Raw genomic sequence first — 26,790 nt, 5'->3', positions numbered from 1 at the left:
CGTTTCTGATGGAAAAAACGCTCCAAGCAACTCTACAAAAACATTTTTTTTTCTGCTCCTAGACCCTGAAGCTCAAAAAACGCTAATAGCCAAAAGTAGTGTGCATGGACACATAGGATAACACAATTTAGCTTCTAGGAGCAGAAAAAAAAACTGCTAGTGTGCATGGAGTCTTACACCCCTAATGATAAAATGCATTTTTTTTGTATTCCACTACAACATCACATGGACTTTTTTAGCAAAGTAATCTACATATTAAATGTAATTTTTGTACAATAATCGTTTGTTTTGTTTTTTTCATTTTAGTACATTGTCAAAGGGAGCAAATACAAAGATAAATATGGATATATTTATTAAAACAATTCATTTTCAATGTGCAATAATCCAACCAATCAAATTTCCCTTTTAAGCAGACAAAACAAATGAAGATTATAACTTCTTGGTTACTCTCAGTTGTTGTATGTTGCATTTTCTCCTTTACTATACACCGAATAGTATAGTTATCTCTTTCAGTAAACTCTGAAAAGGTTATTATAATATATTTTTTACAAACCCAGGAGTGTTTATATTATCTGGACTTCCACAAATAATCATCTTGAGTTGGTCTAATTGTTGATAGGGAGATTAGCATTTGGGCTCCATAGTATGTTGACATGACAATAGCCCTCGCATTGGAAAATGGGAAACAGAATTTGTCAACTGCAAGTACACAGTCAGAGATCATGAAGGATATGGCACCTAATGCAGCAGACATATTTGCCCAGGAAAATTCATGGGATTTCAGCTTGGACAGCGCCCGCCATGCCATGGTACTGATCAACATTGAGTAGCCAGCCACCATATAAATAAAAGGTCCACTTAAGTAGGAGACAGTCAAAGAGTAAAAGGTGGCACAAAAGAGAGCGAAGATGATGAAGATACGAATATTTAAAGGATGGAAGCCAAAGGCAATTGTGTACAAGATATGGGCCAATCCAAACATCACCATTCCTGAAAAAGAGCAAAGCGTGCTATAAATAAAAAATGCTTCTGTAATCACATTGGAACTATGCTGAAAGGCAGAAACAAGAAATACAGGGACAATCATGCCTGTCATATATTTGTAACATAACCAGTTTATATATCTTTATAGTAATTTAAAAAACTGCACCTGTGAAGTTAACCCTTTAATACAAAAGGTACAGCTGAATGTAATTGGTGCCTAATTTATCTGCCAAACAGACATTCATTGAACACACATATAAACTACATAAACAACAAAAAGAATGAAAAAAAGATACAATAGAACCAAAAGATATTTGCATGTATACATACACACACACATTATATATATATATATATATATATATATATATATATATATATATATATATATATATACACACACATACATACATACAGGGCTTTTTTTCAGGGGGAACTTGGGGGAACCCAGTTCCACAAAAAGCTCTGTATATATATATATATATATATATATACTGTATATATATATATATATATATATATATATATATACACACAGAGCCTTTTTTCTCAGAAAATAGGTGCAGGAACTCAACCACGACCCTGTTCAGATTTCACAAACAGTAGAAGGGTCTTAAAGGGGCATTAAATACCAGAATTGCATTACATACAGAGTGCAGAGTTCAGGGGGTTACACACAGAGTCCAGAGCTGTCACTTGTAAACACAGAAACCAGACTTCTGTGTTTACAAGTGATTGTGGTGAGCATGCACCAAAGGTGGTGGAACGGAGTTCCCCCAAGTTCCCCCTGAAAAAAATCCCTGTGTGTGTATATATATATATATATATATATATATATATATATATATATACTGTATAGATATATTTATATTACACACACATAATTAATTAAAATATCATATCCATATATCCTTCACTTACCTCTCTTATGAACAGTTTTATAAGAAAGATTGGTCACGTCAGAGGAGTGATAATAGCGCTGCTTCAGTAAACAACAAGACTTATTGAAAGTATTTGTGTATGTTTTACTATTTGTTTTTATGTTATTGTGCAATTTATTGCTTTTAAGCGGCTGCTAACTTTTTATATTTGTAAAATATTTTACATGTAAAATGATTATGGTGACACTGTGACCATTTAATAATCTGTTATATAAAATGTGCTCTGTAGCACCAAGATAGTGAAAGAAGGCCAATGACTTCACTTTATTTATATATTATGCAATTTTACATGTCAAATCGCATCAATGTGAACCTAGGCTCACACAGGAGGTGGAATACATCTCCTCCCCTCAACGGTGCTTTAATTCTTTAAATGACTTGTACTTGAACTAATGACAGATCACCCTCATGTAATAGACTTATGATTCCTAATATCACTTAAATGTTCACAAAAGCGATCTCTAAGCCTATGGATAGTCTGCCCCACGTATTAAACAGAGCATGCACACAGTTATGCCGGTGTTTCTCAGCCTGGACTCCAACCAGGCCATGCCCCGAACCCATTTCACCCCTCCCCCAAAGCTTATTCATTGTTTTTAAACAAACTAGTCCAATATCTCTTTTAGAGCCGGTTCACATAGGGGCGAACCTGTCAGGCGACTCAGCCGCCTGACAAGTCGCGGTCCGCTCTATTCAATGGAACCGTTCTAATAGGAGCAACTCAAGTCGCTCCAACTTAGAAAAAGGTTCCTGTACGACTTCAATACAGAAGTCATTTTGCAAGTTGCCTCTCAAGTCATCTTGAGGTCGCCTTGCCTAGTCGCCCCCAAAGTCATGCCGCCTGTGTGTGAACCGGCTCTTAGTCCATCAAATTATAGTTTATGATATCCTCTAGCTCCTCATCTATTTCCTAAATGTTATCCATGCTTTATTTAAATGTATTTGTATTATAAATTTGTATTATTCATTTGGGGTCAGCAATTGCACTGTTATTTAATTCAATTTGATTTAATAGATTTATATAATTTGCATATAGAATTTTTCCAGTATTGTGGTCATTATTTCATTTGTTCATATTTAAAATCTTGTTCAAATACATTTTTCTTGTGACTGGTCTTTTCTTACCATGCCTTCACTTATGCACTTGCATTTAAGGGATGCATAGTTCCACGCATCTATTTTTCTCCTCCTGCTAGTTGCATTTGTGTTTGGCTGGTTTGTCTGACCTTTTAAATATATATATATATATATATATATATATATATATATATATATATACACACACACACACACACACACATACATACATATATACACACACACACATACACAGCGGAAAAATAAGTATTGCACACTAAAATATAAAGTCCTGTGAGCCTCCACTGAGGCTGGGTTCACACTATTACACTACTTTCATCCTACTTTGCTCTGCTACATTGGTCCTACATTGATCCTACATTGGTCCTACATCCATCCTACTTTCATGAACAGGATACTACTTTGATCCGACTTTGTGATAGTCTGACTTGTTCTTTGACCAATCAAAACAATCCCAGAGTGAGATAAATTCCTCTTACTGCTGCTGTAATCACAAGTCAGATGTCAAAAGTCGGATGGTTAGGACAAGGCTCCTACATTGGTCCGACTTCAATGATATTCAATGGGCTGAAGTAGGATCAATGTAGGACCAAAGTAGTACAGGGAGCATTTTCAAAGTCGGACCGACTTGTGTAGGACCAGTTAAGACGACTCTCAATAGGGAAACATTGATTTTCACACGTCATGCTACATGAGCTCCCAATGTGGCTGGGTTCACACTACTACACTACTTTCATCCTACTTTGCTCTGTGTTCAATGTTTCCCTATGAGAGCGTCATGTAGCGTCCTACACAAGTCGGTCCGACTTTGAAAATGCTCCCTGTACTACTTTTGGTCCTACATTGATCCTACTTCAGGCCCATTGAATATCATTGAAGTCGGACCAAAGTAGTATCCTGTTCATGAAAGTAGGATGGATGTAGGACCAATGTAGGATCAATGTAGGACCAATGTAGCATGAAAGTAGTGTAGTAGTATGAACCCAGCCTAAGGCTGGGTTCACACTTGTCCGACAACGGTCCTACATTGGGAGCTCATGTAGCATGACGTGTGAAAATCAATGTTTCCCTATGAGAGCTGTCTTAACTGGTCCTACACAAGTCGGTCCGACTTTGAAAATGCTCCCTGTACTACTTTGGTCCTACATTGATCCTACTTCAGCCCATTGAATATCATTGAAGTTGGACCAAAGTAGGAGCCTTGTCCTAACCATCCGACTTTTGACATCCGACTTGTGATTACAGCAGCAGTAAAAGGAATTTATCTCACTCTGGGATTGTTTTGATTGGTCAAAGAACAAGTCAGACTATCACAAAGTCGGATCAAAGTAGTATCCTGTTCATGAAAGTAGGATGGATGTAGGACCAATGTAGGACCGATGTAGGACCAATGTAGGATCAGTGTAGGACCAATGTAGCAGAGCAAAGTAGGATGAAAGTAGTGTAGTAGTGTGAACCCAGCCTAAAGGATCGTTGTCGGACAAGTGTGAACCCAGCCTAATCCAAACTGCCTTAATTATCAGCTGCAAGCGTTAAACAAGCCTAATATATCATGCAAATGTGGATAAATAAATATATTCCAAAGTCATACACTATACCAGTGTGAAAAGAAACGTATAAAAACCTTTAATAGTGGAAAAAAAAAGTCTTTCCTAACAGTGGAAAGTGACAATAGTGCAATACATGAACACATATATTAAATATATAAAAAATAAATATATAAAAGCATAAACAATGATGATAATTAATATAAAGTGCTACTGTGCAAAGAAGTACAATTCCCACTTTTATGATCCTGTATAGATTATCAGTGACCCATGGATGCATAAAAAAGTGCTCCTGTGCATGTGCATAGCATACAGTATTATATAGTTTATCAATATTGCATTGCTGGGTTGTTCAAAGAAGTGCTCCTGTGCCCGTGTATGGTATCCAAAAAGATAGACCTGGATAGACTCTTTTTGGATACCATACACGGGCACAGGAGCACTGTTGGCTGAGAGCCAATATCAGGTGCCGATATTCTGTACATTTCAAGTTTTGAAAAATCAACACAATTTGCTATACAAATCTGGTATAAAGCTAGTTAATGTTAATTAAAAACTGATGGGAAAACTGCACATATTTCATTTGCAGAGACATCAGTTTTCATGCACGATTCCGTCAGTTTTTATACACGTTGACATCAGTTTTCAATGCGCGTCAGTTTTGTGCCCTATATTCACACCAATGGGTAATGTCATGTCAATTTTTTTTTCCTGTGCAGAAAACTGCATACACGTTGCTTATTCCTGCACAGGAACAATTTTCACATAGTGTGAACAGGGCACATAGAGAAGATTAGAGATTGAGAGAGCCATTGAGGGTTATTTAAAGGCAAATCCACTTTGCACTACAAGTACACTGGCAGTGCAAAGTGGAGGTGCCTTTAGTAAATCAACCCCATTGGGTTTTTGTGCATCTGCAGAATGCATTCAGAAAAACTGACGTCTCTGTCTGCACCATGGTATGAACGAGGCCTCAAAGTAAACAACTGAGAAAAATAATGTGATTGAAAAATAACTTATTAACCACGTAAGACCTGGACCAAAATGCAGCTAAAGGACCCGGCCAGGTTTTGCGATTCGGCACTGCGTCGCTTTAACCGACAATTGCGCGGTCGTGCGACGTGGCTCCCAAACAAAATTGGCGTCCTTGTTTTCCCACAAATAGAGCTTTCTTTTGGTGGTATTTGATCACCTCTGCGGTTTTTATTTTTTGCGCTATAAACAAAAATAGAGCGACAATTTTGAAAAAAATGCAACATTTTTTACTTTTTGCTATAAGAAATATCCTCCAAAAATATATATATATAAAAAAAAAAAATGTTCCCTTAGTTTAGGCCGATACGTATTCTACCTATTTTTGGTAAAATAAATCGCAATAAGCGTATATCGAGTGGTTTGCGCAAAATTTATAGCGTTTACAAAATAGGGGATAGTTTTATTGCATTTTTATTAATAATTTTTTTTTTACTACTAATGGCGGCGATCAGCAATTTTTTTCATGACTGCGACATTATGGCAGACACATTGGACAATTTTGGCAAATTTTTTGGACCAATGTCATTTTCACAGCAAAAAGTGCTATAAAAATGCATTGTTTACTGTGAAAATGACAATTGCAGTTTGGGAGTTAACCACTAGGGGGCGCTGAAGGGGTTAAGTGTGACCTCATATGTGTTTCTAACTGTAGGGGGGCGGGGCTGGACGTGTGACGTAATTGATCGCCTTTCCCTATATCAGGGAACAGACGATCAATGACAGCGCCACTGTGAAGAACGGGGAAGGTGTGTTTACACCTCTCCCCGTTCTTCAGCTCCTGTGACCGATCGCGTCCCCCATTCTTCAGCTTGCTATGAGGGCACCCAGAGTCACAGCTCCCTGTGTCCATTCAGACATGGAGCTGTGGTCCGGCCCCACCCCCTTTCTCTCCTCATTGGCTGACTGACTTTGATTAATGGCAGTGGGAGCCAATGGCACCACACTGCTGTATAAGCCAATGAGGAGGGATGTCCAGGCAGCCAAGACATTTCTGCAACATCGTTGGATCTAGAGGGACCTCAGGTAAGTATTAGAGGGGCTGAGGGGGCTGCTGCTGCACACAAAAGGAATGTATTAAGATAAAAAAAAAAACTTCTGCCTTTAAAATCACTTTAAGTTTAGAGTTTGTAGGGGTTCCTTATAACTGAGGTCCTCCAGCCCTCTTATTAGCTTTGTTGCCCTTCTCTGGACTCTCTCTAGTTTGAGTACCTTCCTGAGGATTGGTGACCAGAACTGAACAGCAAACTTAAGATGTGGCTGAACCAGGGTTTTGTAAAGTGGTAGAATTATAGTTTTATCTCTTAAGTAAATATTTTTAATGCACACAAATAGTCTGCTGGCCTTGCATGCTGCAATTTGGCATTGCATGCTATTGCTTACTCATCTACTATTTTTTAATTAATAAAGGACTTGTCCCAAACTGTCTCTTGTCGTTTTTACCACTGTCCCTTTTTTTGGTTAATGGGTAGGAGTACAATGTACCCAATTACCCATTGACATAGGGTGGGGGCCAGGACCTGGGGGTCCCCTTGTTATAAGGGGCTTCCAGATTCCAATAAGCCACCTGCCCGCAGACCCCCCACAACCACCAGACAAGGAACCCCAAAACACCCTCCCCATGTTGAGGGCATGTGGCCTGGTACAGTGCAAGAGGGGGGGTGCTCTCTCGACCCCCTTTTCCTGCAGCCTGCCAGGTTGCATGCTCAGATAAGGGTCTGGTGGGTATTTCGGGGGGATCCCTATTCAATTTTTTATTTTGGCTCTGGGTTCCCCTTAAAATCCATACCAGACCTAAAGGGATTGGTATGGATTTGAGGGGACCCCAAGCCATTTCTTAATAAAAAAAATTGGCACAGGAATCCCCTTAATATCCATACCAGACCTGAAGGGCCTGGTAATATACTGGGGGGCCCCCGTTCAATTGGTGCAGGGTTCCCCTAAATATCCATACAGACCCAAAGAGACTTGTAATTGACTGGGGGGAAACCCATGCCGTTTTTTTCAATGACTTTTATCTATATTGCTGGGATTTGGCAAAAACATTACAGCCATGAGCAGTTATAAATGAAATGTTTTCCTTTACAAATGTGATTTTGCTGCTCTCATTCACAAAATATGTACGGCTGCTGTGTAAGCAGCCTTACATAGTGTGGGGTGTGAACTCTGTAGCCTTTGGCCAATCATGGCTCTCACAGCAGAGTGCGCTGTGATTGGCCAAAGCATGCAGGTCAGGTCCATGCTTTGGCCAATCAGCAGCCGTCAATGCACTATGATCTTGCAGTGTATTGATGGTCTCGCTGTTCATTATAGCGCGTTCCGCGAGCGCTCAAATTTCCTGCGAACGCCCCACAATGTTCGGTATTTGGCGAACAGGCAAACTTACGTTCGACTCGAACATCGAGCTCATCCCTAATCACCACTTACCCGACGTGTGCCTGCAAGCAGTTTTCTATCCAGGTACATACCATATCTTCCATGCCACAAGGGCTTAATTTGTAAATTAATCATTTGTGGGGTACTGTAAGAAATGTCTTAGTGAAATTTAGACACTATATCAACTGGTCTTCCTCTATCCAAATTATAGCTCACCTCCTCAGAATATTGGATAGAATCTAGGGAAGGCTACAAAAAACGATAAAAATCCCTATACACTGAATCTTTTTTTTAGAATTTCATAAACTAACACGGCTTTGCCAATTTCAAAATAACTATACTTGGCAGATCTTACCAAGTTGAAAAGATTCTGGCCAAACAAGGCAAACATCTCCAGCTGCTGAGAAGACTAATCCCAGAAAGATCTTCTTCGCATATGAGCTGAACTTTCTTGAGCCAATGGAGTGGACAACAATGAAAAACTTCAGACAGATGATTGGTAGGCACTTAATAAGTGCACTGTACCAGCTTGGCTCTGAGAGGGGAATCCACAGCACAAAATAATTGCAAGCGGTCATTAGGAAGGGAAGTAGTTTTGGAACAGTACTTCTTACCTATGTGAGAAAGAAACATAATTAAATAAAGTGATCTTCACATAACCCTACATTAAAACAAAATGACACCAAAATGTTATACATGTAAGGCAGTGGTCTCAAAGTACCGGCCCGCGGGCCATTTGCGGCCCGCGGACCAGTTATAAATGGCCCCCAGGCAGGGTGGAAGTGAGGGGAAGTGAGCTGGCCCCATCTGGTGGTGAGCCGTTGGTATTACAAGTTATTACCACCAGATGTGAGCTGGCACCATCTGGTGGTGGCCGTTGGTATTACAAGTTAAGCATTACAAGTTAACAACTTGAGATCCGCGCTATAGACGAAATACGTCCACAGCGCGGCTCTCAAGTGCCAAGTGGCCGTTTAAAAACGGCCTTTATGTGCATTACCCGCGCGCGCCACTGGGTGGCGCGCGGCGGGTAAAAACTGTCCCGGCGCATCGCCGAAGACCCGATGCGTGTACCTGGCGGCCGCGATGTCCGCCGGGTACACGCGATCGTCGGTGACACGCCCGGTAACAGCAGGGACGTGGAGCTCTGTGTGAAAACACAGAGCTCCACGTGCTGTCAGAGGAGAGGAGACCGATCTGTGTCTCTTGTACATAGGGACACAGCATCGGTCCCCTCCCCCAGTCACCCCCCTCCCCCCACACAGTTATAACACACCCAGGCTACACAGTTAACCCCTTCCTCACCCCCTAGTGTTAACCCCTTCACTGCCAGTCACATTTATACAGTAATTCGTGCATTTTTATAGCACCGATCGCCGTATAAATGTGAATGGCGCCAAATTTGTGTCAAAAGTGTCCGATACGTCCGCCGCAATATCCCAGTCCCAATAAAAATCGCAGATCGCCGCCATTACTAGTAAAAAAAAAAAATAATAAAAAAAATCATAATTCTGTTCCCCATTTTGTAGGCGCTATAACTTTTGCGCAAACCAGTCGCTTATTGCGATTTTTATTTTTTTTTTACAAAAATACGTCGAAAAATACGTATCGGCCTTAACTGAGAAAAAAAATAGTTTTTTAAAAAAAAATTGGGATATTTATTATAGCAACAAGTAAAAAAAATATATATTTTTTTTAAATTGTTGCTCTTTTTTTGTTTATAGCGCAAAAAATAAAAACCGCAGCGGTGATCAAATACCACCAAAAGAAAGCTCTATTTGTGGGGAAAAAAGGACGCCAATTTTGTTTGGGAGCCACGTCGCACGACCGCGCAATTGTCAGTTAAAGCGACGCAGTGCCGGACGCTGAGATTTCGCCTGGGAACGAAGGGGGTTTATGTGCCCAGTAAGCAAGTGGTTAAACAGCAATTCTAATGTCATTTTACACTATTTTCACTGCCATCTTCTTCCCTCTAATTAGAACCCCCAAACATTATATATATTTTTTATCCTAACACCCTAGAGAATAAAATAGCGATCGTTGCAATACTTTCTGTTTCGCCGTATTTGCGCAGCGGTCTTACAAGCGCACTTTTTTGGGAAAAAATTACACTTTTTTTAATTAAAAAATAAGACAACAGTAAAGTTATCCCCATTTTTTTTAATATTATGAAAGATAATGTTACGCCGAGTAAATTCATACCCAACATGTCACGCTTCAAAATTGTGTCCGCTTGTGGAATGCCGACAAACTTTTTTTACCCTTTAAAATCTTCATAGGCGACGTTTAAAAAAATCTACAGGTTGCATGTTTTAAGTTACAGAGGAGCTAGAATTATTGCTCTCACTCTACCAATCGCGGCGATACCTCACATGTGTGGTTTGAACACCGTTTACATATGCGGACGCTGCTCACGTATGTATTCGCTTCTGCGCGCAAGCTCGTCGGGACGGGGTGCTTTTTCTAGCTCCTAACTTTTTTAGCTGGCTCCGAGATTCCAAGCAAATTTGTCAAACCCTGACTTACACCAGTGCTGGTGGTAATAATGCGCTCGCTGACACCAGTGCTGGTGGTAATAATGCGCTCGCTGACACCAGTGCTGGTGGTAATAATGCGCTCGCTGACACCAGTGCTGGGGGTTAATAATGTGTTCGCTGACACCAGTACTGTTGTTTTTGAAGTTTGAAAGTTTGCATGCGGCCCCTCATGGCATATGAAAACTTGTCTTGTGGCCCTCAGGTAATTTGAGTTTGAGACCCCTGATGTAAGGTATAAGCTGTAAGCACATGGTTTTATGACTACCACTGTTGCTCAACTGGCACTCAGGGTTCAGTCCTTAATATGACACTGTTTGCATGGAGTTTGTAGTCTCTCTCTGTGCTTTAATTTTACACAGCAATCCAAAAACATGTAACGCTACTGATATTACATGTCGTATTGTAAAATGATGTCACTTTATTATGTGAAATAAACAGTGTCCTTCAAATAAAGTACAAAATTATGTGCAATCCCTTCCAATGTTTCTGTACAAAATACACAAAGTAACGATCTTGTTCACCACTGAGGCTTATCAGACAGAGAGACTTCTAAACATCATGAGGTCATACAAGCTTGCCCTTCATCATAGGGTAAAGGATGGTGTACAATGTGTGTCACAGCAGGACCCTCTTCTCCAGGAACTCAACTGAATTCATACCCATTGGAGGAAAGAGGACAGATCGCACATAGTATAATACCGTAATTAAATTAAGATCCTATACAATATACTCGCAAAAGGTGTGACTTAAAATAGTGCAAAATCAATCCAGATTACCAGTGCAATTTACATTGCATTGCATTGTATTGACAACACTTCACTTTGTCCACATTTTCTTATGTTACAGCCTTATTCCAAAATTTATTAAAATCATTATTTTATTCAAAACTATACACACAATACCCCATAATGACAATGTAAAGGAAGTTTGTTTGAAATCTTTACAAATTTATTACAAGTAAAACGAAAAAAAAAAAAAAAATCATAGAAGTGATCCCTGAGGTATGATCCTAGGTTTCTGTACTATAACTGCCAGTCTAGGAAGATAGCCATTTTGCAGAATTTAGCTGATCTGACCTGCAGTTAGGGCACATTATGAGAAAGAGAGAGCGGTTTTGGCTTTACAGTGAGGGTTAATGTGCTTGTAGTCCATTTAGGATCCCCCCCTTTGGTGATCCAGGACCAAGCAGGGTACGCTCCTGGCCTGGTGTTCTGGCAGCGGGATCTACATTGCTGCACATCGTGATTGACGATGGCTTTACATTGTGAGACATTTTTATGCATTTTTTTTTCTTAAAATATTTGTCAAAAATTGTGTTTGTGTTTTTACTTACACTTAAAGCGGGGGTTCACCCTATTAATAAAAATGTTTTTTTTTTTTCCCTCTAGCATAAAATTCGGCATAGTAGCGCGAGCTACAGTATGCCTGTCTTTATTTTTTTATCCCCGTACTCACTGTGCACTCGTAGAGACAAGATTACGACTCCCAGCGGGGAATGAGCGTTTCTATGGAGAGAGAAGGTGATTGACGGCCGGCTCTGGCACGTCACGCTTCTCCGGAAATAGCCGAAATAGGACTTGGCGCTTCACGGCGCCTGTGCATAGTCTGTGCGCAGGCGCCGTATAGCGCCGTGAAGAACCGAGACCTGTTCCGGCTGTCTTCGGGGAGCGTGACGTGCCAGAGCCGGCCGTCAATCACCTTCCCTCTCCATAGGAACGCCCATTCCCCGCGGGGAGTCGTAATCTTGTATCTACGATTGCACAGTGAGTACGGGGATAAAAAAATAAAGACAGGCATACTGTAGCTCGCGCTACTATGCCTCATTTTATGCTAAAAAGGTGATATGGAGGGTGAACCACCGCTTTAACTTTTTTTGTGAATGAGTAGGGGGCAGGTATTTGGGTGCCCCCATTTATTGTTGCTCAGTAACTGCTGTCAGGTTGTTACTTCATGCAGAGAATGTAATACTAGTGCTAATATACTATACAACAGATCTGTGAAGTCACTGTTTTCTCTGGATCCATCAAAATGTTATCCTGTGTTGAGTCTTAGTGAATGGGGAGGAATGTTGTCCTTGAAACACATTTGCTGTTTTTATATGACTTTTTTTTAACCAACAAATATATATATATCTTGGACACTTATCTGATTTTGGTCTGGTGTTCCTTCTGAATTTCTATGGTCTGAGGTACTGTTAGATGCCCAATGAGGGAAGTCTTGCTGTGTGGGAGCTGCCTCGCTAGAGATATTGAATCTGTTCGAGGTTTACAGCCACTTTTAGACTTGGATATGAAAAACAAAGCATATCCCTCTACAGTGTGCAGTAGCCCCAATACAAAGCACCTAATGCGATTCTTATCTACTCCCTCCTCCCTCTGCTATATCCATGAGTCACTGCTCACAGGTTATGCCAACATCACAGAATCTTAGGCAAGCCCCCTCCCCAGCACACAGATGGTGATTGACAGCTTTAGCTTTCCCTATAAGACTAGGTGTGTGTGGCTGTCCATTCTCTCCAGTGTTTGCCTGAGGGAAGTTTTTTTCTGGGAAAGGGTGGTTGCTTAACAGTGAGAGGGGACAAATGCTTTGAACTTGTTTTGGTTGGTGGAGGATATTCTTCCTTGGAGTACACATTTTTGATTTTTAGAGGTTGCCTGAGGCACTGGAGGGTTTCCTTTTGGCAGTGATTTTTGCTTGGGTTGGAGGTTAGGGTGCAGCAGTGGGGTTTTGAATTAGCCATTGCCATGTCTAGGACAATAGAGGAGTGAACAGATCATGAAATCAGATTTATGTCTGAGTCAACCATAGATTTAAACGGCATGTAGAGAATTGCAATTGCTGACTGTTGCACTATGTATACATAAATTAAATATACCTGCCCACAGCACTCTGTATGTTACCCACTTCCTGACCCTTGCACAGTGCACATTACATACTTCTGACCTCTACACATTGTATGTAGACTCAAGTTTTAATCCTATCCCTACTGTGCAATTTGTCCCACTGTGTGCGCCATCTCATGCTTGCTCCCAGTGTGGAAGGAGGGCGCCGAGGGAAATCCTGAAAACATGACCTGTTCAGGGTACTTGAAGACTGGAGTTGAGAAACATTGCTCTACAACAGTGGTTCTTAACCTCAGTCCTCAAGTAGCCCCAGAGGACAAGGCTCAGAGACTCGAGAGGTTCAGGTAGTTTATTGCAAGTAATCAATCCAAATTGCACAGGTAGTATAAAAGACTAGCGTATGTAAGTTTAACATAACTGTTATGCAAAGCTTGCAATTGATTTAGTTCACACTACTTTGATGCGACTTACAGTGCGATTATGCAATGCGACTTATATTTTATGGGACCAGGTCACACTGTAAATCACACCAAAGTAGCACAGGAACATTTTCCAAAATCGCACTGTTCTGAGCCACATTGATTAAAATGGGCACTATTGAAAACTCAAGTCGCATCAGAAGTTGCACCAGTGTGAATAAAACCCTAACCACATAATTCGAGATTTTCCTAGCTTGTGACGGAAAATATTAATTATATGAAGACAGGAGGCGAGTATCTTATGCATTATCTTTCTTTAATAATGCCCATAGCAGAAATACAGTAAACATTTATTGTAACTTAAAAAATTCAAAGAACTACCCTTCCCAGCAGTCCCTGGGCCAGTGTAGCCCCTCCCAGACCGTAGCCTATATAAGGGACTGTCTGAGGTAACCTATTCCTCTTTCTTCATGCGAATTAGTGTAAACAGGAACCGAAAGTCCAATTATACATCTCCGCGGCTCCCGGGAACCTTCCGACCGGAACACAACATCCGAATCTGGAGGAAACTAAAAGACAAGGCCAACACGGACCAACTTCATCCGGACCAGCTTCATCCCAACGGGGACTATAGGAAACCCAAACCATTCGGAGCCGACCGGTCAGTTGTCCTCAGGAACATGGACCAACAGATTCAGTCAACGGCATCCCGACTCCGGATCTGGAACGCAGTAGGAACCTCCATCTGCGGTGAACTAAACCCATGGATCGAAACGGACAGCAATCCCAACGGGGATAGTGAAAACGAACTCCCGGGGCGTACCAGCCTCCGACTTGCAGGGTGCGTGGTTCATCAGTCTAGAACGAGAGAGAGACAACCTCGTGACAGGGTTGGGTTGGGAGGGAAGATACTCGCCTCCTGTCTTCATATAATTAATATTTTCCGTCACAAGCTAGGAAAATCTCGAATTATACATCAGACAGGAGGCTCATATCTTATGCAAGTTCAAAGCTATAACAATGCATATGACCAATAACAATCAAAATAATCCACAACACTGACATAGATATGTGTACCTCCTGTTCAAAGCGGGATTGGCGGAAAAGCGGTCGCTGACAACAGTCCGCCGCTATAGTAAGTCACAGAGGAAACCGGGAAGAGAGGATTAACGTAGGAAACGAGGAGTTGAAAGACTTGCGAAGATCGCAGCGAGGCTGTCAAGGACATATAAGTCTGTAGACAGCGGACCACATACAGTTGTGGATGTGCGGGGAAGAACGGGTAGAAAACCGATTGAAGTACCGTCTGGTCCAACGCACGACGGAAAAAGACTTGTCTCTGAGGCGAGGAATGACGCCTGGATATGTCCAAAGCCTTGACGTCTGACCCACGATGATGGAAATCAGACACAAGAAGACAGTAAGCTCGAAAGACAGTAACCTCAAAACAGAGTGTCAACGTCCCCCAGCCCGAGAACATGATTATGACCTTGGAAAAATCCCAAGTGTGCTGGTACATTGGGCGATTTAAACTTAACGCCTTCAAAATTGACACACCAACGGATCCAAAGAGTCCACCCGATAATTGGCTATTACAGACCCTGGCGCTTGAACGGGGTCGACCCGTCGTTGATCACACCAAGTAACCCCGATACTAACCATGTGAGGAGAGGTAGGATGTGCTTCGTGAGTAGAGGGTGCAGATCCCCGTTCGGACCAGCGAGGAGGTGGGGGGAATGAGGAAACAACCTGGAGAGTTCCACCGTCATCCTCAGAAGGAGGGGAAACCATGGCTGCGTCGGCCACCATGGAGTGAACCGCACGACTGATGCCCTCCGGCTCGCTAAGTGAAGGAGGACCCTGAGGGTCACCGGGGACAGGGGAACGCGTAATGTGTCCCCTGTAACCACGTTTGGTGGAGGGCGTCCACATGGTGCGCCTCCGGATCCGGCCTCCGGTTGTAAGAGCGCGGAAACTGGTGGTTGATACGGGAAACGAACAGGTGCATAGAGAAGGATCCGCGAAGTGAGCGAGGATCAGGGACCCTGACCGGTGCGGTCGCCAATCGTTGGAATCGGTCAGGTAACGAGAATCCAATCTGCCACCCTATAGGGATAGTCTGTGGCATATCCCGCAATCGGGACGATGTTGCATTCCAGGCAGAAGTGCCCGAAGTCTTACTAGATCCGCTAGGATTCTGGATCAGGGGCCCACCAAGCGATCGACGTACCGGACTGCGGGTACGTTGTCCGAACGCAATAGCACACAGCAGATGGACGTGCGTGGCAACAGACTTTCCGATGGCAAAAAAGGCCGTCAGGGGTGTACGTGTTGATGTGCAGCCGAGGGTTCTCTGCGGACCACGTCCTACCGGAGGACGAGGGACTGCACCAAGCACCCCAGCCGAGGCGGCTGGTATCCGACCCTATGACAAAATCCGGTGAGGAGTTGAAAATGTCTCGCCGTTCCGTTTGACGGCATGACGTAACCACTACCGTAGGTCCACCATGGCTTCACTTAGTTTGTATAGCGAAGCCCCTAGCGAAGATGTAGAGTCTCGAGTCTCTGGAGGGTTCGACAGTGAAGAGGGGCTGGAGAGTGGCCTGGATTGACACCGGGAACAGGCCGACTAAGCGAGTCAGTCCGCGTAAGGACACCCGCTGCTGCCCAGCATGATACTGATGTCTTTGCGGATGGCGGCTAATTGGGTATGGGTAGCCGAAGGGTCGCTCGGTTGGTGTCCACCAAGAACCCCAAAAACTCTATCTCCTGAAATGGGGAGATGATAGGTGTTCGTGATCTATGAGGAGTCCCAGATCGCGAAGCGATCCGACCATCCAGGAGGCGTGTTCGCTCGCTAGGAGAGGGGAACCAGCCATTAGAAGTAGGTCGTTCAAGTAGATGTTCAACCTCACCCTTGTTCCACAGGGCAGTAAGTTGGTGAGATTCCTCAAGCTCCCACCGGACGAAAAACCGCCTTTCTTCTTCCTGATCGGGAAGATGTTGTTGAGGAAGTTCAAAGAGAGCGGGTCCATCTCTACTATCGGCTGTTTGGTCCAAGGTCTAGCAACCTGTTGTCCATTAGGACGGTGTTTAGGTTTGAAAAACCGAATGGGATGGTGAACCAGGTATACGCCTGGTAATATAACTCCATTTGTCCTACCGTCTTAAAGATATCATCAATTAGCGTGATCCCATTGTGCTAGGTCAACCGGCTTACAGAGGCGGTAGCCTGCTCACTAAGGCGTAGGGTTAGGTGATAGGTCCAGAGATCTAAGACCCAGTACTGTGAGGTCCCAAAGGCCCTCTCTATTCCCTTCCTGGAATACTGAATGATTATGGGATCCACCTCTGGAGTGAGCACCACCGTATTTGGTAATGGAAGGGTGAGTATTCCACCCTCAACTTGTCCGGTTAGCGTACCGATCAATCTCCGGGTCCAGCATTCGATCTATTGGATCACCTCAGGTAGAGGTGCCCAGTCACCGGAGTGTGGGTGGCCAATCACCTCCTGATCGAAAAATGGTACTCCACAAGAGTCCAATAAGGTTTTACCCTGGGACCTAGGGTTGGCGTCGTCATGGAGCGCCATGTGCCCACTGCTCACATAATCATCATCATTATCATTTTCATCCTCAGAAAAGTGAATACCCTGCGCTGCCTGTAGTGCGATAATGGTAGCTGCTAACACAGCTTATTCAAAAAAGCAAAAGTGACAAAAAAGATATATAAGTGTAGCGCTTAAAGTGATATGTTAAATATCAAAATACCATGATAAATATAATAAAATTTACACAAAAATGAATAAATGTGAAACATAAATAAACAGTTTGTGCAACCCTTTGGGAAAAAGGGTGATACCAATAAATGAATAATGTAATATACTTGATGTGATATCCAGTGAAAACCAAAGTCCGACGAAACTTAGTGTTCAAAATAATTAATAATGTTGAAGTTCATTATTTCCACATTTCATTCAAGTGAGTGAGAAAAAATGAAGAAGATGCGTGACTTCTAAAACGATAAAATCCCACCACCGATAAAAGTGCAGGCTTACCGGAACTTATTGACCGCTAGTGGCGTATGCCAAGAGAGGTCAATCAAGGCTTATTATGACGGATAATAAGCCTTGATTGACCTCTCTTGGCATACGCCACTAGCGGTCAATAAGTTCCGGTAAGCCTGCACTTTTATCGGTGGTGGGATTTTATTGTTTTAGAAGTCACGCATCTTCTTCATTTTTTCTCACTCACTTGAATGAAATGTGGAAATAATGAACTTCAACATTATTAATTATTTTGAACACTAAGTTTTGTCGGACTTTGGTTTTCACTGGATATCACATCAAGTATATTACATTATTCATTTATTGGTATCACCCTTTTTCCCAAAGGGTTGCACAAACTGTTTATTTATGTTTCACATTTATTCATTTTTGTGTAAATTTTATTATATTTATCATGGTATTTTGATATTTAACATATCACTTTAAGCGCTACACTTATATATCTTTTTTGTCATTTTCATCCTCAGACTCAAAGGTGTTAGCCGCCTCGTACTCCGCGGACGACTCTGGAAGAGTCCACGAGGAGTCTGGCTCAGTCCGTCTAGCGGATCGCTGCCTCTGCATGTGCATCTCCCCGAGGCTCGGGGGTCGATTGGAGTCCGGGAAGGCAGTGGGTCGGCAGGCCCGGGAGGGTACTGCCTGGGGCATGTTATTTACTTCTACTGCCGGGGAGTCCGTGGGTCGGCAGTCCTGGGAAGGTACTGCCTGGGGCATGTTATGTACTTCCCCTGCCGGGGAGTCAGAGGGTCGGCAGTCCTGGGAGGGTACTGCCTGGGGTATGTTATTTACTTCCCCTGTCGGGGAGTCAATGGGTCGGCAGTCCTGGGAGGGTACTGCCTGGGGCATGTTAATTACTTCCCCTGCCGGGGAGACGGAGGCCACATTAATGTGACGGCGCATACGGGATGCCATGCCCTACTCAGGGGCGTTATATCCTTGCCGGGAGATCCGGACATAGGGGTGCATGTGGGTTGGAACAACCGATGCCCTGGTAGTCTGGACGGACCTACCGACCAGCTCAGGAACCAGTGCAGCACTGAGGTAGGTAGGGCCTTCCAGGGCTGCGTCCACCACTTCAGTGGCACCAGTAGGGAGTAAAGGATCTGTCGCCAGCCACAGGAGAGGAGTCAGCTGTCTGCGGACAGCACGGCCGTGCAGCACAGGAAGATACGGAAGTTATGTACTATAACTTGTATAGTAATTTCTATAATTTATTCAATTATTGTTATAATTTGTTTGTTTATTTATATAATTTATATATATATATATATATATATATATATATATATATATATATATATATATATATATTTATTTATTCAATTATATATAAAGTATAGTTTAATAGTTTATATTTTAAAATTTGTTTATTATATATATTTATATATTTATTTATTTATTCATTCAATCATATAGATTGTATAAATTATTTATTTATAGACATTTATGTTCATTGATTTATTTATATTTATTTAATAAGTCAATAATTTATTCATTCGTATAATTATTAAAATTTATTAATTTACATGTATTAATATATTCATTATATGTAGAATAGACTACAGGGGAATAAATTCCCAGAACAAGAACTGATGTTTAATGTGACTGAAGGTGAAGGAGTGACAGAAGCAGGGGAGGGGAGGAATTCCCCACCCGCTGGTGTGAGTGACCGAAGTTAGATGAGGGGAGATATTCCCCACCACAAGGGGAGCTAGACGTGAGGCTCGGGGCCGTAGTCTCGCGAGACTACGGCCTAACGTGATTCGCATAGATCAGTGAGATCTACACAGAGTTCCAACCATACAGCCGCCCGCACCCTGGCGTGGCGGCGATGGGGAGAGACGGTCTAGCACACGGAGGATGGGGTCCCCAGGACAGGTCCGCAGCAATGGCGCCGTCGATTCGCGACAATAGCGCGATTGGTGCAGGGAGATCCTCACCGCCACGCCCCCCTCAGAGATGAGACGCTCTGAGGAGAAGGAGAAGAAGGGAGGTAGGAAAAAAGGCGCCGAGATGTTAAAATGGCGCCGTCCTACCTCCAGTCAGAAAACGAGCAGTGTGCAGAGCGCACCGGGGGGAAACAAAAGAAGCAAAGCAGCGGTATATTGTAAAATAAACAAATAAAGAAGCCCACTGACTGTAAGATGTACACATCAGATGAAACCGCGTTCTCTAAAAAACGGGTGGCACAGATAGCAAAGTGGGAAAAGCATACAGCAAAAACTAAACGTTTATCATTTTAGAAATATCAGTTGTGCTTCATAAGACAGAAGGTTGATAGAACAACACACAGATGAAGGTCTGAGGGGATCAGAGGGTATATACAGATACAGGTGGAAGTTGAAGGGAATAGCGGAGGAGGGAAAAACCTCCGTAGCTGTAATAAAAGCCGGGGTGAGAGGGGGGGGGGGGATCCCCAGCACCCTGTGGAAAGACGATGTGACATTAGGATCTACACAAATTAAAAAAGGCTGCTGATAACCAAATAACAAGCAAGCCTACATAAAAATTATAAACATAGAGTAATGTACTTATCTGAGTTCTGGCTATGAGCAGAAAGAAAGAGGAATAGGTTACCTCAGACAGTCCCTTATATAGGCTACGGTCTGGGAGGGGCTACACTGGCCCAGGGACTGCTGGGAAGGGTAGTTCTTTGAATTTTTTTAAGTTACAATAAATGTTTACTGTATTTCTGCTATGGGCATTATTAAAGAAAGATAATGCATAAGATATGAGCCTCCTGTCTGATGTATAATTCACATTCAGAGAGTCAGAAAATCATGTACAATTTATGGGGTACCCAGTATTTTACCAGTGATTTGGATGTGTCATTTTATCTTTGAGTGACCATGCATCATCCTCAGCATTTCATAGCTAAACAGGTCTTTGTTAATCCTTTTTTTTTTCTAAATCCCAGTTCCCCTATGTACCAATATAACATTAACCACTTCCATACAGGGCACTTATACACATTCCCGCCCAGACCAATTTTTAGCTTTCAGTGCTGTTGCACTTTAAATTACAATTGCGCGGTCATGCTACACTGTACCCAAACTAAATTTTTATAATTTTGTACCCACACATAGAACTTTCTTTTGGTGGTATTTGATCACCTCTGGGATTTGTATTTTCTGCAAAAAAAAAAAAAAAAAAAAGACCGAAAATTTAGAAAAACATTTTTTTTTGTTTCCGTTATAAAACATTGTAAATAAGTACGTTTTCTCCTTCACTAATGGGCACTGATGGTACTGCACTGACTGGCACTGATGGACACCGATGAGATGGCATTGATGATGGGCACCAATATGCGGCACTGATGGGCAGCACGGATAGGTGGCACAGATGGGCAGGGATAGGCACTGTGTTGTACTAATGGATGCCAATCAGTGCCAAACAATGCCTGCCAATCAGTGATGCCCATTGTGGGCACTGATTGGCATCCATTGTGGCACTGATTGGCATCCATTTTGTGTCATCCCTGGTGGTCTAGGGTGGCATACCTTTGATTGAAATCCCTGGTGATCTAGTGGAATCCCTGGTGGTCCAGTGGGCATCCTCAGAGGGGACGCGAGTGAGGAAAAGCCGATTACCGGCTTTTGCTGTTTACATCGTGATCAGCCGTGATTGGACACGGCTGATCACGTGGTAAAGTGTTTCCGTGAGAGACACTTTACCTAGATCGGTGTTGCGGGGTGTCAGACTGACACTCTGCAACAACGATCGCCGCGATGCGCGCCCCCGGGGGGACGCAGCGGCTCAGTATACTGAGGACGTCATATGACGTCCAGTCAGGATTAAGCAACCACTTTGCCGATGTCATTGGCGGGCGGCAAGTGGTTAATGTACTTCTTCTGCATAAATAATAAAGCTTTCCATTTATTCTACAGACGCTCGCCTCACTGTCCTTATAGCAGATTAAAAAAAGTCTCCATTACTTCTGCCTTACTTCCTGGACAGACTATAGTTCATGACACAGGAAGGATATGACCAGCTGACCTCATTAGCACACACCATGCATCATCCACCCTCCAACTACCAGATGCATATTTTTTTAATTAAATGCAATCAGTTATCACTGTTCTCAAATACACAGGCATATTTTTTTTTCTACCTTAAAGCGGTTGTAAAGGATTTTTTTTTTTACGTTCCACGTCTTCTGGGGTCCCTCGGCGGCTGTCTCTGGTCCTCCCCGCAAGTACTGACCACAGTCATGCGAGAGCTCGCATGGTAGTGAGTAATTGCGGGCACGCTCCCGTGATACAGCGAGCGGCCATAGCCGCTCACTGTATCACTCTGCCCCTCGGCGCGTCACTGGATGTGATTGACAGCAGCGCCAGCCAATGGCTGCGCTGCTCTCAATCTATCCGCTCTAGCCAATCAGCGGCCAGGCTGAGCGGCGCAAAGGATCTCAGGACCGCGCTGGACTTTCGACGGGTCAGGTAAGAAAAACGGGGGCTCGGGGGTAGTGTTAACATCAGATAGATTGCATTAAGGTGAAAAAATGTTTTCATTTACAATTCCTTTAACTTTCATCTTGAATAGATTGTTCATTTGGAGTGTGCTGAACGATCAGATAACAGCCTATGTGGATAGAGCTGTATTATTGAAAACAGGAGAATTGTGTCCTGAGTTCTGCAAAGCTCACCATACAATCTGATTGTACAACCTCCTTGAGATATACCATCAACTGTGTAGTACATGGGCATTTAATTTAAAAAACGTGCACCTGGAAGAGGTTGGGTAGGCAGAAGGATGCAAAGTGTATGCTAATGAGGTCAGCTGGTCAACTCTTTTCTGTGTCATGTCTGTCCAGGAAGTAAGGCAGAAGTAATGGAGAAGTTTTTTTTAATCAGCTATGAGGACAGTGAGGTGTAGAATAAATGGAAAGCTTTATTTCTGCAAAAGAAGTACATTAATGCTATATTGGTACATAGGGGAGCTGGAATTTAGAAGAAAAAAAAGTAAACAAATGTGAACTTGGCCTTTAAATCAGAGCTGAGAAAGCTCTGGTACCAAAAACCAACTGGAGCATTTATTCTGTAAATAATTTATCAAAATGATTTTCATAGCTGGGAACTCTCAAACTTTGACCTTGATATCTAGACGTTACACTGCCATATATCTGGATTATTGGTTTACTGGAGAAGTGACATCAACATCATTACTCTCAGGGCCGGCTCACACAAGGATCATACTGAAACGCACAGGTTTGAACCCACACATTCCCGTGTTGTGTAATTTTGCAACCCCATTCATCTGAATGGGCTGCAAATCGCACCACTACACTAAAAAAGTACGCATGCACTACTTTTAAAAACGTGCTGCACCAAATCGCATGATACTGCAGTATCATGTGATTTGGTGCCCAAAAACGCACTGCTTTTGGGGGTGATAACATTAGATTAACATCCACATGCAAGGCATTTAAACGTGGTGTGCGAAACGTGAATGGAGCATGCCTTTCTTACACTGCGTTCTGGTGTGAAGCAGCCCATAATTAAAGTCGTCTATGGAGAAGCACATGGGCAGGCCTGGTGGAAGTGGGTGGGCTGTGCATTCATCTTTGCTTGCCTTCTGGCCACAAAAAAAGACGTGTGTGCGATCAGAGCCTTCCTTTGTATACATCACAGCCTGTGTACCAGGTGCCATTTTATTGCTATACTCTATGAGCAGCCACCATGCACATCTCTGTGTCATTGATTTTCAAAAGTTCTCAGGTATGATGCTATAATATTGGTGGTGCACACATAAGCTGCATGACTACAAGTAGTAATTCTGAATTTAGATTAGCATCCCTTCTAGTCTTAAGACTTATGGCCCGTACACATGATCAGAAAATTGTCCGAAAAATACTGCTTTCAAAGCGATTGTACAATAATCTGATCGTTGGTATACAGCTTTCAATCACGGCAGTTCATCTGATATTATCTGGACAAAAGGAAAGAAAGCCAACAGGGAGCTGTAGCTCTCTAGTGTTCCACTGGGTGGTAGGAATATATCTGGACAAAAACAAAAAGGAAAGATATTAACCAATGGGACAAACACAAACATTTTTCTTGTGCGATACTAGATCGTACAACTTCTGGTTAATAAGTACAGTTGTAGTTTGAAAATACATTTAATTATTGTCGTACGAGAATTTTCGTAACTTTAGTAAACTCTTCATTTCTGATGTGAGATTAGTTTGCAAAAAAATAATTGAACAATCATTTGTTCGATAATCTCATCATGTGTACCAGGCATTAGTCTGAAGCCAAAGTTCTTAATAGGTTTTAGACAGAAAGATGTAAACATTTGTCATTAGAAATTATAAGCCACGTGCACACTGTATTTTCTCCTGCAGAAATTAAGCAGCAGAAAAATGTGGTAAAAAGCTGCGTTCTTGCATGCAAGTTTATGCACCAGGCATTAATGCATTTTATTGGTCAGAATGTTCATTTATTCTGTCCATTAGTGTGTATATATATACATATACATATACACTAAAAAGCTTCTCTTCTGAACATGATTTTGGTGGGGTTTTTTCTGCCTCTAAACGCTGTTAAATGTGAATCGATACATAGGCTAACATTGAGGGGCGTTTAGAGGCAGAGAAAAATAAAAAATAAAAAACTGTAAAAGCAAAGTTTTTGAGCACGTATGCATGAGCCCTTTAACTTCTTGGAGCCCGGGCCATTGTCAAATGGCGGCCACAAGGTGGCTCTTCAAGTCCGGGAGGATGTCTATTGATGTCCTAAGCTCCTTCAGCCACTGGGGGGCGCGCACTGAGGTGCCGATGCGCGTGCCTGGCAGCCGCGATGTGCGCCAGTTACCCGCGTTTGGCCGTTACACAGCCAAGGATGTGGATCTCTGTGTGTAATCCACGTCCTGTCAGGGAGAGGAGACCGATGCTGTGTCCCTTGTACATAGTTTAATCGGTCACCTCCCCCAGTCAGTCGCCTCCCCCTCACAGTAAGAATCACTCCAAGGGAACACATTAAACCCCTTCCTCGCCCCCTAGTGTTAACCCCTTCCCTGCCAGTCACTTTTATACAGCAATCAGTGCATATTTATAGCATTGTTCAATGTATAAATGTGAATGGTCCCAAAAATGTGTCAAAAGTGTCTGATGTGTCCGCCATAATATCACAGTCCTGACAAAAATCACAGATAACCGCCATTACTAGTAAAAAAATAAAATAATAAAAAATGTCATAATTCTATCCCCAATTTTGTAGGCACCATAACTTTTGCGCAAACCAATCGCTATACGCTTATTGCGATTTTATGTAGAAGAATATGTATCGGCCTAAACTGAGAATTTTTTTTTTTTAATTGGGATATTTATTATAGAAAAAAGTTAAAAATTGTGTTTTTTTTCTAAATTGACGCTTTTTTTTTGTTTATAGCGCAAAAATATAAAACCGCAGAGGTTATCAAATACCACCAAAAGGAAGCTCTATTTGTGGGAAATAAAGGACGTCAATTTTGTTTGGGAGCAACGTCGAGCGACCGCGTAATTTTCATTTAAAGCGTGACAGTGCCGAAAGCTGGCGGATCGTAAATCCCCCGGCGGAATTCAAATGCCGCGGCTAGGGGGTGTGTAGTATTTAAATCAGCCGCGTCCCCATGCCGATTTAACTGCGCATGTGCCGCCGGCTAAATTTCCCAGCGTGCATTGCTCCAAATGACGTCGCTAGGTTTCGACGGGAACGTAAATTACGTCCATCCGTATTCGCGACCGACTTACGCAAACAATGTAAAATTTCAAAACCCGGCGCGGGAACGACGGCCATACTTAACATAGGATACGCCGCATATAGCAGGGGTAACTATCCGCCGGAAAAAGCCGAACGCAAACGACATAACAAAAAAGCGACGGGCGGGCGTTTGTTTCTGAATCGGCGGATCTCCTTATTTGCATATTCGTCGCGTATACAAATGGAAGCGCCACCTAGCGGCCGGCGGGAGATTGCAGCCTAAGATCCGACGGTGTAAGTCACTTACACCTGTCGGATCTAAGGGAGATCTATGCGTAACTGATTCTTATAAATCAGTTGCATAGATCCGACCGTCGGATCTCAGAAATACGACGGCGTATCAGCGCCGTCGTATCTCTATCTGAATCAGGCCCAAGGTCTCTTCACGTGGAAACTTTGACATGTACTGACTATACAAGGATGTCACTAACAGGTCTTTCATATTAATGTAAGTTGGCTGGATATTTAAATATCACAGAACAATGTTCCAGAGGTTGTATAGGTAAATTGCAGATTTTGTTGCTTAGAACGTGAATGCAATATAATTGTAACCGGAAAAAAACAATCTCTGCTTTTTTCTAAAATGCTGTACAACAAAAACCTAGCCGGACGTGTATTGTTCCTATTTATGGTCTAAATTATCCTGTCACTGGCTATTGAATACCAAATGCAGTCTACCACTATGAAATAACTCCAGGTAGATTCAATATTTTGCCTGTTTGAGAATTCCCAGACAAGTGTCTAACTGCAGAAAGATTAGCCATAGCTCCCATATTGTATAATACAAAATACAACAATTTCCCTTTAAATGTGGCAGATATTCCAAAAACATTTAGAGACATAAAAGTACAAATAAACAATAAATTATATTTACATAAACTGATTATTTTCTCCACCTGTATTGCAGTATTAATGTTATCCATAAAATAAAAAAATGTAACTACATGTTAAAGAATCAAAGGTGATTCAGTCTTACTTTTGAGCTGCACCCTTTTCATGGCATCTTTCACCATTTCCAAACTTACATTACTCAGAGAGCTTTTCCTATATCTTGAGTTTGTCTCTAGGATATCCATGTCTTTTAGACTTTATAATGCAAATCACATAAAAACTTGATTGACGACCTCTCTTCTCTGGGATTGAAGATGAATTAATTCAGTGTGCAATACACATTGTGCATTTGTTACACTTTAACCTGTAATCAGTTC

At 42.4% G+C, this 26,790-nt stretch overlaps 1 protein-coding gene across 2 annotated transcripts; it reads right to left on the bottom strand.

The window, feature by feature from the left end:
- Positions 1 to 329: 329 nt before the first annotated feature.
- LOC120915325 (lysoplasmalogenase-like protein TMEM86A) lies at positions 330 to 26,790 on the bottom strand. Of its 2 annotated transcripts, XM_040325729.1 has the most exons (4): positions 26,608 to 26,790; positions 20,924 to 20,974; positions 8,334 to 8,592; positions 330 to 990 (listed from the first exon to the last, which is right to left on the bottom strand). In XM_040325729.1, the coding sequence occupies exons 1-4, from the start codon at positions 26,656 to 26,658 to the stop codon at positions 569 to 571; spliced, it is 783 nt and encodes a 260-aa protein (XP_040181663.1). In that variant the 5' UTR covers positions 26,659 to 26,790; the 3' UTR covers positions 330 to 568. The 2 variants fall into 2 exon arrangements, with proteins under 2 accessions (XP_040181663.1, XP_040181664.1); XM_040325730.1 differs by lacking the exon at positions 20,924 to 20,974 and having other exon boundaries at positions 26,608 to 26,789.

This window comes from Rana temporaria, chromosome 10, assembly GCF_905171775.1.
Source record: "Rana temporaria chromosome 10, aRanTem1.1, whole genome shotgun sequence".
Taxonomy (NCBI): domain Eukaryota; kingdom Metazoa; phylum Chordata; class Amphibia; order Anura; family Ranidae; genus Rana; species Rana temporaria.
Note: the sequence above shows the minus strand (reverse complement) of the source record. Positions and strands in the feature narration are given on the sequence as shown.